General features: G+C 45.8%; 1 protein-coding gene and 2 long non-coding RNA genes across 7 annotated transcripts in view; 1 reads left to right on the top strand and 2 right to left on the bottom strand.

Annotated features, from left to right (window-relative positions):
• Window positions 1–249: 249 nt before the first annotated feature.
• On the bottom strand, window positions 250–3,608 carry LOC148684512 (uncharacterized). Its single transcript, XR_015951751.1, has 2 exons — window positions 3,474–3,608; window positions 250–1,511 (listed from the first exon to the last, which is right to left on the bottom strand). It is a non-coding gene; the product is annotated as an uncharacterized LOC148684512 (long non-coding RNA).
• Window positions 3,450–12,865, top strand: part of BMAL2 (basic helix-loop-helix ARNT like 2) — a 38,784-nt gene continuing 29,368 nt past the window's right edge. For 2 of the 5 annotated variants that reach the window (XM_088676788.1, XM_035126723.3), the window contains exon 1: window positions 4,346–4,741. In XM_088676788.1, the coding sequence (XP_088532914.1) occupies window positions 4,657–4,741 (85 nt within the window). In that variant the 5' untranslated portion in view covers window positions 4,346–4,656. Of the gene's footprint in view, window positions 3,590–3,616; window positions 3,751–4,345; window positions 4,742–12,865 lie in introns of those variants that run through there. The other 3 variants (XM_060279465.2, XM_060279464.2, XM_060279466.2) reach the window with 3 other exon arrangements.
• Window positions 11,699–12,865, bottom strand: part of LOC148684511 (uncharacterized) — a 39,085-nt gene continuing 37,918 nt past the window's right edge. The window contains exon 4 of the long non-coding RNA XR_015951750.1: window positions 11,699–11,716. This is a non-coding gene — a long non-coding RNA (uncharacterized LOC148684511). The remainder of the gene's footprint in view (window positions 11,717–12,865) is intronic.

The following is a 12,865-nucleotide window of genomic DNA, read 5'->3' as shown; positions in this document are numbered from 1 at the left end:
TACCTAGAGTGGGTGTTCACCACAGGTTGAGGGAGCTGGAATAAAGTTTCAGATGATGCCTAGTTAATGAGTGGATCAGACACATCAAAGAAGCGATTCAGTTAAATGTGTTGTAAACTTCATACAGGGAAATCCCGTTGGCTAAAGACTGGTCTCCACAGCATCATCTGGTGTCAGTGTTATAATGCATATAAAGCACTTTATCTTTACCAATATAGCGGAGTGTGAGAAATGTACAAAAGAAAGCGGTCCCAAGTGGTTTGTTTATTTAGCAAAGTTATACAGTCAAAAGAAAAATTTTTCAGCAATAACAATAAACTTAAATGTAAAATATAAAATTCAAAACATGTATATTGTTCAATCAGTAAATTAACCAATAATTCAAAATTAGTCACAGTTCAACACCAGCACCTTGAATAGAGCTTGGAAGCAAACAGACAAACAGTGCAGGTTGTACAAAACTGGAGTGATGGAATCAAAATGCCTGGCATCTGTCAACAAGTATGTATGATTGGAAATGGCCCAAGACTTCTTTTAGGGTTCAAAGTCCCCAGTTCCATATTCATAAGCATTGATCTGGGGGCTGTACAGTTGATAATGCCTTGCATAAAAACAAAGCTTTGCACTGGACATGGTGCTAGGCCATCACAGAAAGCAATGGTGGGGAACCTGTTGCCCTCTTAATGTTGCTGGACTGTCATGTCCATCATCAGCCAGTATAGTGTAGTATGAATGGATGGATGAATAAGGTCTCTGGAAAAAATGGAGGGCTCCACATTTGCACACCACCAAGTTGGGGGCCAGAGGGGTCTCTGGGCTCCTTTCCACCTCTAGAATGGATCACGGGGAGGCTGCAAAGGACCTTGAGGGTTCTGTCCCTGAAATGGCCGGCATGAAGGGTGGCATACAAATTGAAGAAATCATCACTACCACCTGCCATTCCCTGGGCATTAAAGCACCAGAACCTTCCGATATTGGAGCTTTCAGGGGGATGAGGGGGTTATGTGAACCCCGTTAGGATGTTGGAGGCAAAGTTCCATGAGGAAGAGATGCAGAATTTCTTGTCTTCTCTTCCCTCCCTCCCTTCCTTCCTTCCTTCCTTCTATTTTGGTTTGGTTTCCACATTTGTGATTATTCCGGCAGGCAGAAATTCAGCAGGTGGGGAGCATTTGCCAGGCACTGCCTGCTGCTGCCTGTGGGGCCAGATAAGCCCCCCAGGGGAATCAGAGGGGCAGCTTGAGCCCCACAGCCCCCCTGATGTTGGGCATGAAGGCCTACAGGGTCAGTTGCTACGTCTCTGTCCAAGAAGAGCTGTAGGTGCAGCTTGGCCCCAACAGGACAGGACTTGCCTGGGGACATCTCAGGCCTCTCCTTGGGCCTTGGGAAAGGGGCTCTTCCTCTGCCTTGTTCCTCCACATCCCTTTCATTGGGTGTCTTGTCTTTGGACTTTCCAAACCTGAGAACAGGGCTTGTCACACCTTGTTTTAAATCGATGTCAGCTGCTTTAGAGTCTGCAAAGCAGGATACAAATAATAGAAGAAGTATTAAACTGTATATTTCAAAGTGTGTGTGTGTGTGTGTGTGTGTGTATGTGTATATATATATATATATATATATATATATATATATATATATATATCACCCTAGCGTTGCATGGCATTAACATTGTTCTAACCACTAGGCCACACAGACTCTCCTAGAACCTTGGCACTGAGGCTGGGAATTCCATATTCTCCGCCTAGCAACGGAGCTTGTGACCGTTTGAACAGAGCTTCCTGCATCCTCAGCATCTCTAGGTTTGCAGAGGTGGAAGAAGATGATGTCCCAAAGACTCCTGGAAGATGATGTCCCAAAGACTCCTGGAGGTAAGTGGAGGAGGCCAGAGGACCTAGATTAATGGTACAGTATCACCAAGTTTGGAAAATAGCTATCCAGCCAAATAAAGGGTTGAGCTTTGCCCAGGTTTTTGGAAGGGGAGAAGGAATGCCAAAAAGGAAAATTCAGTGTCCTATATTGCGATTGAATATTATTTTGAACAGAGGATTCCTTCTGATTTATGTACATGTGAATCTGGAAGAGGCTTCAGTTATATTTCTACATGCTGGATGTGATGTTCTACTATAATTTGGAAGGGAAAGCGAAAAACAGAAGAAAAGAGAGAGTGAGCGGCTGGCCCAGTGGAGGGGAAGGGGATGCCGGGTGGATCTGTTTTTTCTGCAGAGCTGAGGCAGGGAGCCCTGCTGTCCACCTGTCCACAGAGTCCATCGCAGGAAAGGGCTGCTCTCAGGTGCAGGTGAGGGAGAGACAGGAGGCCTGGTGGAGCTCTATTCCTGGAGGAAGGACGGATGAGAAACAGCACCATGGGCTCTGCTGAGACAGGCCAGATCCCTCAGGCCTCCTCTCCCCCAACTGTCATCTGGCGGAAGCCATTTCATCAGGCTGCCTCAGTGGGAGAGCTGAGAACAGCATTCTAGACACTGGGACCTGGGCTTGTGAGTTGTCTTTTCCTCTGCCCTCCTTGCCCCCTTTCCTTGTGTGTTGTATTTCTGTTTGTCAGATTTGTTTATTACAATAGAAGTTTGCCAATAGGGAGTTTTCTTGCATTTGATTTCACGGAAGGCTCTCTTGGAGCCTTTTTGGCTTAAGAGAGGGGTACAACTGCTCTAAAGTGGTTAGTGCTGGACTAAGACTTGGGAAACCAGGCTTTAAAATCTCCATTCAGCCATGATGTTCACCTAGGGCCAATCACAGCCTCAGCCTAACCCACCTCAGAGGGTTGTGAGGATAAAATGTGGAGAACTATGTACAGCACCTTGACCTCCTTGGAGGAATTGTGGGCTATAAATGTGTTTTGTAAGAAAAACAAACCCCACGATTGCTGGTCCTGCTGTCTGGAGTTTCGAGTCCAGCAACACCTGAGGGCCACAGCTTCCCCATCCTTTCCCTAGGGAACATTTTATTAGCAGCTGTGTTTTCTGATTTGGGAATGCTCAAAGCTTATTTTGGGAAGCAGAGGCCTCCAGACACCTGTTCTTGTAGAGGCATTTCCAGGGCCTCTGTTGGGCACTTAGAGGTAGGATCCAACTTCAGCCTTGCAGCGTGGCCTGAGCTTTTTGAATACTGTAGTTGACAACAGAATTATATACATGTTTACTTAGGTAAGTTGGAACATACTTTCACAAAAATGTCCATACTGCAAGAGGACTGCAACCTCAAGTTAGATCTTGGGCCACCTGCACCCATAGCTGCCAAGTCTCCCGTTTTCCCCGGGAAACCCCCCGTTTTTAAAGCCGTTTCCCACTGTCATCCCGAATGGCAAAATATCCCGTATTTCCCCCAGATTTCTTCCAGTGCCGCTCTGCCCATGTCTGGGCACCGGAAATTGGGCAGCGCCGGTCCGACATGCATAGAAGCGACTTCCGGTGCCGGCGCCGTGCCTGCACCGTGTTGTTTTGTTAAAGGTGTGGGTGTACCTGCACGTTAAGATGGAGAAGGCACTTTTTGCGCGTTATCTTCTGTACTGCGTAGGATTAGAGAAACCGTGAGTTGGCAGGCCCGTGAAACTCGGCGGTGGGAATCACCGCTGCGGGTGAGAAAGAGTTGCTGCTGACAGCCAGCGTAGGCTGGAAGTGGGTCAGCGGATTCCGTGTGGATCCAGTCAGAATTGGCCTCCACGGACCCATTGTTAAAACCGTGTTTATGGGAGACAATCTTACTCGGCTACGAGTGATCGCCAAAGAAGAAGAAGACGTAAGGCGGCGGAATTAGAGTATCTGGGTCTGCGGCGGGGGGCGATGGCGGGGTGGAGCTCGGCTTGCCCGTTGGCTGGGTGCCAGCTGCTGAGCGCCCCTTGAGCGCCGAGGTCCCTTCGCGTCCCCATCGAGCTGCGCCCCCCGTCCGACCCCGAGCTGGCCAAAAGCGTTCAAGCTTCCTCGCAGCGCGTCGCACGGCTGAGCGGAAGAGGCGTCCTCGGCTCCCTTCATCCTGTCGTGTAACCGCAGAAGGGGAAAGGGACCCCCGCAGGCCCAGCGCCACCCAGCCTTTCGCCCGACGGGGGCTCGAGAGCTTCGTGCGCGCTCCGCCGACCGAGCTGCCCGCCCCCGAGGCGTCCTTCCCCTCCGAGGAGCCGAGGAAGGGCGCCGAGGTGGGCCAGCTGCCCCTGCCGGCCGCCCTTCCTCGCCTCTCCCTCAGCGCGGAGACCCGAGCATAGCTGTCAAGTTTTCCCTTTTCTCGTGAGGAAGCCTCCTTAGCGAAAGGGAATTTCCCTTTAAAAAAAGGGAGCACTTGACAGCTATGGACCCGAGGCTCCCGGGGGCGGCGGGTGGGGGGCCGGTCGCAGCAGCAGGGGCCGCTTGGTTGGGAAGCTTTTCGGAGCGCCGCCGCCGCCGCGGTCCGAGCGCCATGAGCCGAGGCCTTTCTACTCGAAGCTCTTCTCGCTCCGGCGCCGAGGCCGCGATCTCGCGAGAAGAAGCCCGCTTCCCACACACGGAGGCGGCGCTGCGGCTGAGGAAACCCGCGCCCAGGTGCTCGCTCGCGCGGCGGCGGCGGGCTAGACGCTCCGCCCTCGGCCGCCTCCTCCTGCTTTGCCTCATGCCTGCTGCGGGGCAGGGGGCCGCGGCTGCCTCCGTAGCCCCGGACTAGCCGGGGGCGCTCGCCATGGCAGAGGCGGGCGCTGAGGAGATCGGCGGCAGCAGCAGCAGCAGCAGCCAAGGGCTGAGGGCAGCCGCGGTGGCCGGCGCAGGTGAGAGGAAGGGCGGCGGCGAGCGGGGAAGCGGGCGAGTCCTTCCTCAGAAAGAGCGGCGGGTTTCGCGTCTTTCGCCGGCGTTGTGAGGGGTAGGACTAGATGACCCTTGGGGTCCTTCCCGATTCTGTAGTTCTATGAAACGCCACCACCAGCGAGGTCAGCTGGATGTGGAGGGAGGCGGGAGGTGCGGTTTCCTCTCTTCTCCCGAGGCATTTAATTGATGGGTTGGTTGGTTTTAACATATCCTAACCAGGACAGCCGCCCACAGCGCAAAGGGGATTTGCTGGGAAAGAAAGCGCCGCAAGGCAATAGTAAGACTCGAAGCAACTTCGCCGAATTTCCCTTTTCCACCTTCACCCCCGAAACAAACGAAGACGCCCGAAGGATCGAAGAATAAGTGAAAGTGGGGTTGATGGGTGTGTAAGCGGGATGCGAAACTTCCTCCTCCTCCGCGCTTCGCTACGGCGACCTTTACTTCTCCTGCCCTACTTTGGCAAAATGTGCGTGATCTGGCTGCCGGAGTGGACACGTACATTTTAAATCTGTACGGCTGGTGTTCGTCGCGCAGAGAACAAAGTTGCTGCCAGCCTCCCTTTCTACTTCAATTTTCTCCAAATGACTTTTTTTTCTCTCGGAAAAAGCGGGGAATAGGAAGAGGAGGAGAAACCTGCAGCGATGATGCTTTAGGAATCCCCTCTGGAGCTTTTAAAATGTGTCCTGGTGGAACTCCAGTTTTCTGAAATAAGTGACTAGCCGTGACATCAGTTAGATACTTAAACTAATACTGTACTTGTTGTGTATTTTATGTTTGACAGAGAAGGTTAAAATCAGCCCCAATTTCGGTATGATTTCTACATTATTTAACTGAAATATTGGGATGCATTAAATGCTGTTAAATGCAGTCCAAGTGCATTTTTCTGTGAAGAGTTTATAGAATTATAGATATATGTAGATGGATAAATAGTTTTACCATTTGGCTGGAATTGTTCTGTAATCAGAGTTGCATATCCTTGGAGGTCCTGATTCTTGGTGTACAACATGCTGCAATTTTATCTACAGTTAATTTTAAAATATGTTTTTACTCATTAGCTTTTTAATAATTTTGTATGTGTCAAGATATTTTTTTGCCATGCTGTGGTACTTTAGGTTATGGATTATTTTTGTGTATATTAATATCCCTTGTTCTTTCAACCTGAGGGTCAAGTGATACGGTATATAGAACAATGTTAGTGTATAGCTTCCTTCTTAACACTTCAAAGTTGTCTGTTGCCAAAATTTAAATCTAGAAAGGTATATGCTAATTGTGTTCCAATTTGAGACGGTTTTCTGTTGTTGTCACTTCTGTTTTACTTCATACTAGAGAAGTAGCATATATAAGTTCTGTCTTCAAAAAGTAGGTCAAGTGCTATCTTGTTTCAAGGCTGGTATTTTCCTTGCTAAGGTTATGACTGAATTGTTTAATTTTCCAGTTTTCACCTATTAAGAAATAGTTATCAAAAAACTATAGGCCATGTTACTGATCTTCAGGAAAAAAACCAGCTCCTAAAGCAGTGATGGGCAACCTTTTGAGCTTGGTGTGTCAAAATTCGCCAAAAAACCGAGCATAACTCGGATGGTGTGTCACTTCAAGAGAAAAACCATAATTTCACAATATTTATAGTTTAAATAACAAAAATGTATAATTGTAATATATAACTGTATTTAATAAACCAAAAACTAATTATTTAACCAAACAAAACCAAAAAACCTTTATTTATCACAAAGTGCCCAGAGTTGTTGAGCTTTTTGGGGGAGCTGCTAACCAGAAGTTTTGGAGGTTTTTTTTGGAGGGGTGCAAAAGTTGCTTTGCTTTTTGGGGGGATGCCCCAAAGCTGCTGTGCTTTTTTGGGGGGAAAGAGAACAGAAATAAATGATGAATAATATCTTCGCAGGAACTAACACGCAGCACCGACATAGTCTGCCAAACTGCAAAAAAAACCAGCACAGAACGGGTTAAAAAACGCACGCTGTTACACCCAATCATAGTCTGCCAAAGCACCAGAAAAACAGCACAGAAAGGGTTAAAAACCCAATCTCTGGCTACCAGCAGCAGCAACAACAAAAAAGGATCCGGGTTTTAACAGCGGAGACAAGCTGTAGCGTGAGGAGCGGGAGAACAAATGGGGGAAGAACAGCGCGAATGGACCAATAGGGCGCGTGCCAGCATTGAGGGCTCTGTGTGTCACGTTTGACACGCATGTCATAGGTTCACCATCACTGTCCTAAAGAGTACTGGATCTTTCTACACCCTCCTTTTCTGATGCTGAACTAAACAAGGTGTGTCTTCTTTTTCTTTGGTGATCACTTGTAGCGCAGGTGGCACTGTGGTCTAAACCATTGAGCCTAGGGCTTGCCGATTGGAAGGTCGGTTCGAATCCCCGCAACGGGATAAGGTCCCGTTGCTTGGTTCCAGCTGCTGCCAACCTAGCAGTTCGAAAGCACGTCAAAGTGCAAGTAGATAAATAGGTACCACTCTGGCAGAAAGGTAAACAGCGTTTCCATGCGGTGCTCTGGTTCACCAGAAGTGGCTTAGTCATGCTGGCCACATGACCTGGAAGCTGTACGCCGGCTCCCTCGGCCAGTAAAGCGAGAACACTGTTCTTTGATTGCTATGAAAATTCAGGAGTGGAGAAACACAAGCAAGCTTCACACACAGACATGCATTTATGTGTGTGCACATGCTGTTCACCTTGTCATTGTTTTGCTCACTGCCTGCAGGGGCAGACTGGTAATATGGTGCCCTGAGTGAGGACATAATTTGCCCCTACCCCCACCATCCAAACATTCTTATTTTCAGAATAATTCCTAATGGTACAAGTTACAGGTAGGTAGCTGTGTTGGTCTGAGTCGAAACAAAATTAAAAAATTCCTTCAGTAGCACCTTAAAGACCAACTAAGTTTTTATTTTGGTATGAGCTTTAGTGTGCATGCACACTTCTTCAGATACCAATGGTACAGTTAGTTTTGTATGGATCTTCTCAGTAGGTACCCATATAGGTACACACACACACACACACACACACACACACACACACACACACACACACACACACCATAGAATCAGAGTTGGAAGAGACCACAAGGGCCATCCAGTCCAACCCCCTGCCGAGCAGGAAACACCATCAAAGCATTCTTGACATATGGCTGTCAAGACACAGTACTCCAGGTGAGGCCTGACCAGACACAGTAGGACACAGTACTCCAGGTGAGGCCTGACCAGAGCAGAATACAGTGGTACTATTACTTCCCTTGATCTAGACGCTATACTCCTATTGATGCAGCCCAGAATTGCATTGGCTTTTTTAGCTGCTGCATCACACTGTTGACTCATGTCAAGTTTGTGGTCTACCAGGACTCCTAGATCCTTTTCACATGTACTGCTCTCAAGCCAGGTGTCACCCATCCTGTATTTGTGCCTTTCATTTTTTTTGCCCAAGTGTAGTACTTTACATTTCTCCTTGTTAAAATTCATCTTGTTTGCTTTGGCCCAGTTGTCTAATCTGTTAAGGTCATTCTGAAGTGTGATCCTGTCCTCTGGGGTGTTAGCCACCCCTCCCAATTTGGTGTCGTCTGCAAACTTGCTCAGGATTCCCTCAAGCCCATCATCCAAGTCGTTTATAAAGATGTTGAATAAGACTGGGCCCAAGACAGAACCCTGTGGCACCCCACTAGTCACTACTCTCCAGGATGAAGAGGAGCCATTGATGAGCACCCTTTGGGTTCGGTCAGTCAGCCAGTTACAAATCCACTGAATGGTAGCATTGTCTAGGCCGCATTTTACCAGCTTCTTTACAAGAATATCATGGGGCACCTTGTCAAAGGCCTTGCTGAAATCAAGATAGGCTATATCCACAGCATTCCCTTCAACTACCAGGCTTGTAATTCTGTCAAAAAATGAGATCAGATTAGTCTGACATGACTTATTTTTCAGAAACCCATGCTGACTTTTAGTGATCACAGCATTCCTTTCTACGTGCTCACAGACCGTTTGCTTAATGATCTGCTCTAGAATCTTTCCTGGTATTGATGTCAGGCTGACTGGGCGGTAATTGTTTGGGTCCTCTCTTTTCCCCTTTTTGAAAATAGGGACAACATTTGCCCTCCTCCAGTCTGCTGGGACTTCGCCTGTTCTCCAGGAATTCTCAAAGATTATTGCCAGTGGTTCTGAAATCACCTCTGCCAGTTCTTTTAATACTCTTGGATGTAGTTCATCTGGCCCTGGAGACTTGAATACATCTAAATTAGCCAAGTATTCTTGTACTACCTCCTTACTTATTCTGGGCTGTGTTTCCCCTGCTGAATCATCTGCTCCATATTCTTCAGGTCGGGCATTGTTTTCTTTTTTTTGGAGAAGACTGAGGCAAAGAAGGTATTGAGGAGTTCTGCCCTTTCTCTGTCCCCTGTTTGCATTTCACCATCTTCTCCCCTAAGTGACCCCACTGTTTCCTTGTTCTTCCTTTTGCTACGGACATACCCATAAAAGCCCTTTTTGTTGCTTTTAACCTCTCTAGCAAGCCTGAGTTCATTCTGTGCTTTAGCTTTTCTGACTTTGTCTCTACACGTGCTGGCTATTTGTTTGAATTCCTCTCTGGTGATTTCCCCCTTTTTCCATTTTTGGTACATATCCCTTTTAAATCTTAACTCAGTTAAAAGTTCTTTAAATAGCCACCCTGGCTTCTTTAGGCACCTTCCATGTTTCCATCTCATTGGTATTGCCTGAAGTTGTGCTTTTAATATCTCCCTTTTTAACAAACTCCCAACCATCATGAACTCCCTTCCCTTTTAGTATTACTGTCCTTGGGATTTCACCCAGCGTTTCTCTAAGTTTTCTGAAGTCAGCTTTCTTAAAGTCTAGGATTTGAGTCTTAGAATTATTGGTTGCTCCTTTCCGCTGTATAATAAACTCCAGAAGAGCATGGTCACTCCCACCTAATGATCCCGCCACTTCTACCCCACTAACCAAGTCATCACTATTGGTTAGGACCAGATCTAAAATGGCTGATCCTCTTGTTGCTTCTCCCACTTTTTGGACAATGAAATTGTCTGCAAGGCCAGTGAGGAATCTGTTCGACCTTATGCTCTTGGCTGAGTTTGACATCCAACAAATATCAGGATAGTTGAAATCCCCCATTACTACTATCTCACTTCCTTTGGAATGCTTGGCCATCTGTTCCAGGAAGGCATCATCTGTGTCCTCAGTTTGGCTTGGGGATCTATAGTAAACTCCCACAATGAGATCACTGTTATTTTTCTCTCCCTTAATTTTGACCCAGATACACTCAACTTGGCTTTGAAGTTTTAAATCCTGGATCTATTCACAGGTATACACATCCCTGACATATAATGCTACTCCTCCTCCTTTCCTGTTTGGTCTATTTCTCTGAAATAGATTGTATCCCTCTATTACTACATTCCAATCATGAGACTCATCCCACCAGGTTTCAGTGATGCCTATTATGTCGTATTTAGTTTGCTGTACCAAGAGCTCAAGTTCATCTTGTTTATTTCCCATGCTCTGTGCATTAGTATACAGACATTGAAGACCATTGATCATTCCCCCATGTCTCTTATTTAAGGATATTTTCCTCCCGCCACTAGGTCTGCATGCTGCTTGCTCCATTTGGTCATTGACATTTGGATGATCAAGGACATGTTCAAGGACATATGTTGCTGTTGTTGTTGTTGTTACTATTTTGTGTGCCCTCTTGGTTCACACCATTGGTGGGAGAACTGCCTGCATTGCCCTAAATCTGGTGTAGCTGCCTGCCTTGGGCCAGTTACTATCAGCTGGACCAATCTCTTATGGCTGCTGTGAAGATATAGAAGGTGGCTACAAAAGGGGACTTCTTTCTTGTTTTATAGACATCAGTTTTTGCTTCCTTTAGTCAAACTGATTGTACTCTAAAGAGACATTCCTCCCCTGTCCCCAAATTAGTACACCTCCAAGGCTTCAACCAGTCTTAATCTGGCATATTTATTAGGTGTTTCGATGCAAAACCCCAATTGTATGCAAGTGAGTTCACTCCCAGCTTGGTATAGCATGCCCAAGGGTATAGCATCACCATAAACCCTTTCTCTGGGACCTCCTCACAAGAAAACCTAGGCTGCAAACTTCTACCCACTTACCTGGGAGTAAGACTCATTAAACACCTATACTTTATTCTGAATAGACATGTACTATACTGTACTGAGAGTTAACGATACAGAATTATTATTATTTTTTTAAAAAAATGCCTGGAGTTTAGAAGACGTGCCTTAGCCCCTTTGCAGAGTTTTCAGTTTGCATGTGCTTTTTCTTTTTCTTTGCAAGGGTGGAAGATTCTTTGGCACTCACCCACATTTACCGTACTCTGTAGTGGAATTAGCAGATAATAATTTAAAGGGAGTACCTGATCTCAAATGGAGATTACAAGGTTGGGTAAAAACACTGAAAGAAGGAAGCAGCCAGTCTGGTTTCTCTCACAATAATCATTTAGAAGGTTAAGACATGTCTACATAGCAGTTAACGCCAAAGTTTAGGGACATTGCCATTCAAATGGTGTGTGTGTGCCACATCATGTGATTGATTTTGAGGGGTGGGGCTTATCCCCCCCCCATATTTTTTATTCAATACATGTGTGCCCTTTGTACCTCCTTCTTGACACCCCTGCCTGGACACAGATTAATATTCTTAATTTGCGTGATTTGATAACATTTGTTTATTGGACGTGTTGTAATCTTGAAAAAACTAAGTGTGGAAATTTAGTAACAATGAATTTATAAATGATCCTGTGGTATGGGAGAAATACTTGAATTATGTGCAATAACAGCTATGTGTAGAACAAGGGTTGCTTATATATAATATTAGCCACAAATGGCTACCAGTTTGTATATTTGTAGGATTTTACTGTATTTTGAAACTATTGGTTTTGTTTTGTCATTTTGGAAATTTATCTAGATAAAATAAAAATCATAACAGCAGTTTAAAGATAGCAGCCACATGATCCATATAATCGGTTCTGGATTGGGTGTAATGGTAAACCATAGTTTATTTTCATGGGCATGGGCTGAAAGCTTGTGCACTCCCCCTTCTGAAGCAGCTGCAAGGAGGGCAGTAGAAATCCAATTCCATTTGAAACTAACTTCAGTTTGTAAGTTTTCCCCCAAACTAGGGCAGAATGTTTAAACCAGTGTTTCTCAAATTTTAGGCTCCAGCTGTTGCTGGACTACAACTCCTATCACCCCTAGCTAGCAGGACCAGTCAGGGATTTTGGGAGTTGTAGTCCAACAACAGCTGGATACCCAAGTTTGAGAAACACTGGTTTAAACTACAGTTTGTCCAAACAAGCCTAGATATTTTAACTGTGTTTTCTGATTCTGGTTTGTTTGAACAAACCATTGTTTCAACTGGCTGCAGGTCCGGGTTATGAGACAGCAACGAATTAGAAGTAGAACAAAAATTAGAATTAGGAAGTACCTATTTCTGATCTTCTTGCATTTGTGCTGCAGGAGCAGAGGATAGGAGGAGGCAGCTTTTGCATGTAATGCTAAATTAAGATTTTTTTGTTATGGCCAAACTGCTCTGTCATCTACCTCCTAACACAATAAACTGCCAAAAGCTTTCCTAAAAACTAAACTTTCTTAAAACTGGACAATCAGACTTTGGCAGATTTCCTTGGGAAATGAGTTTTATTTACTCTAGAATCACCACAGAAAAAGCTGCACTCTGCATTATAAAGTTAGGCTACAAACAGAAGGAAAGATGAGAGCCTGCAAGGTGTGGATAAGAATGTATGGGTAAAAAAAAATCCCATTAGCAATTCTGCAGAATGTTGTGATCTGTTGTAGATACAGCATGTAAAAAAATTGGGTCATTCAGGGATGCCTGGATTTGAGTCACAGTAATCTGTTTACTTTCCCTAAAACGGAAGCACAATTGGCTCTTATATTTACTGCAATATTCCAAGATTAAACACCTACAGCAGTGGGTGGTGAACCTTTTTGTTGCTTACCAGCTATTACAAGGGTGCTAGAAGGTGCTAGAAGGTATGTAAGGGACGTGGGTGGCGCTGTGGGTTAAACCACAGAGCCTAGGGCTTGCCG

This window comes from Zootoca vivipara, chromosome 9, assembly GCF_965207765.1.
Source record: "Zootoca vivipara chromosome 9, rZooViv2.hap1.1, whole genome shotgun sequence".
NCBI lineage: Eukaryota > Metazoa > Chordata > Lepidosauria > Squamata > Lacertidae > Zootoca > Zootoca vivipara.
This window is presented reverse-complemented; position numbering and strand designations above follow the sequence as displayed.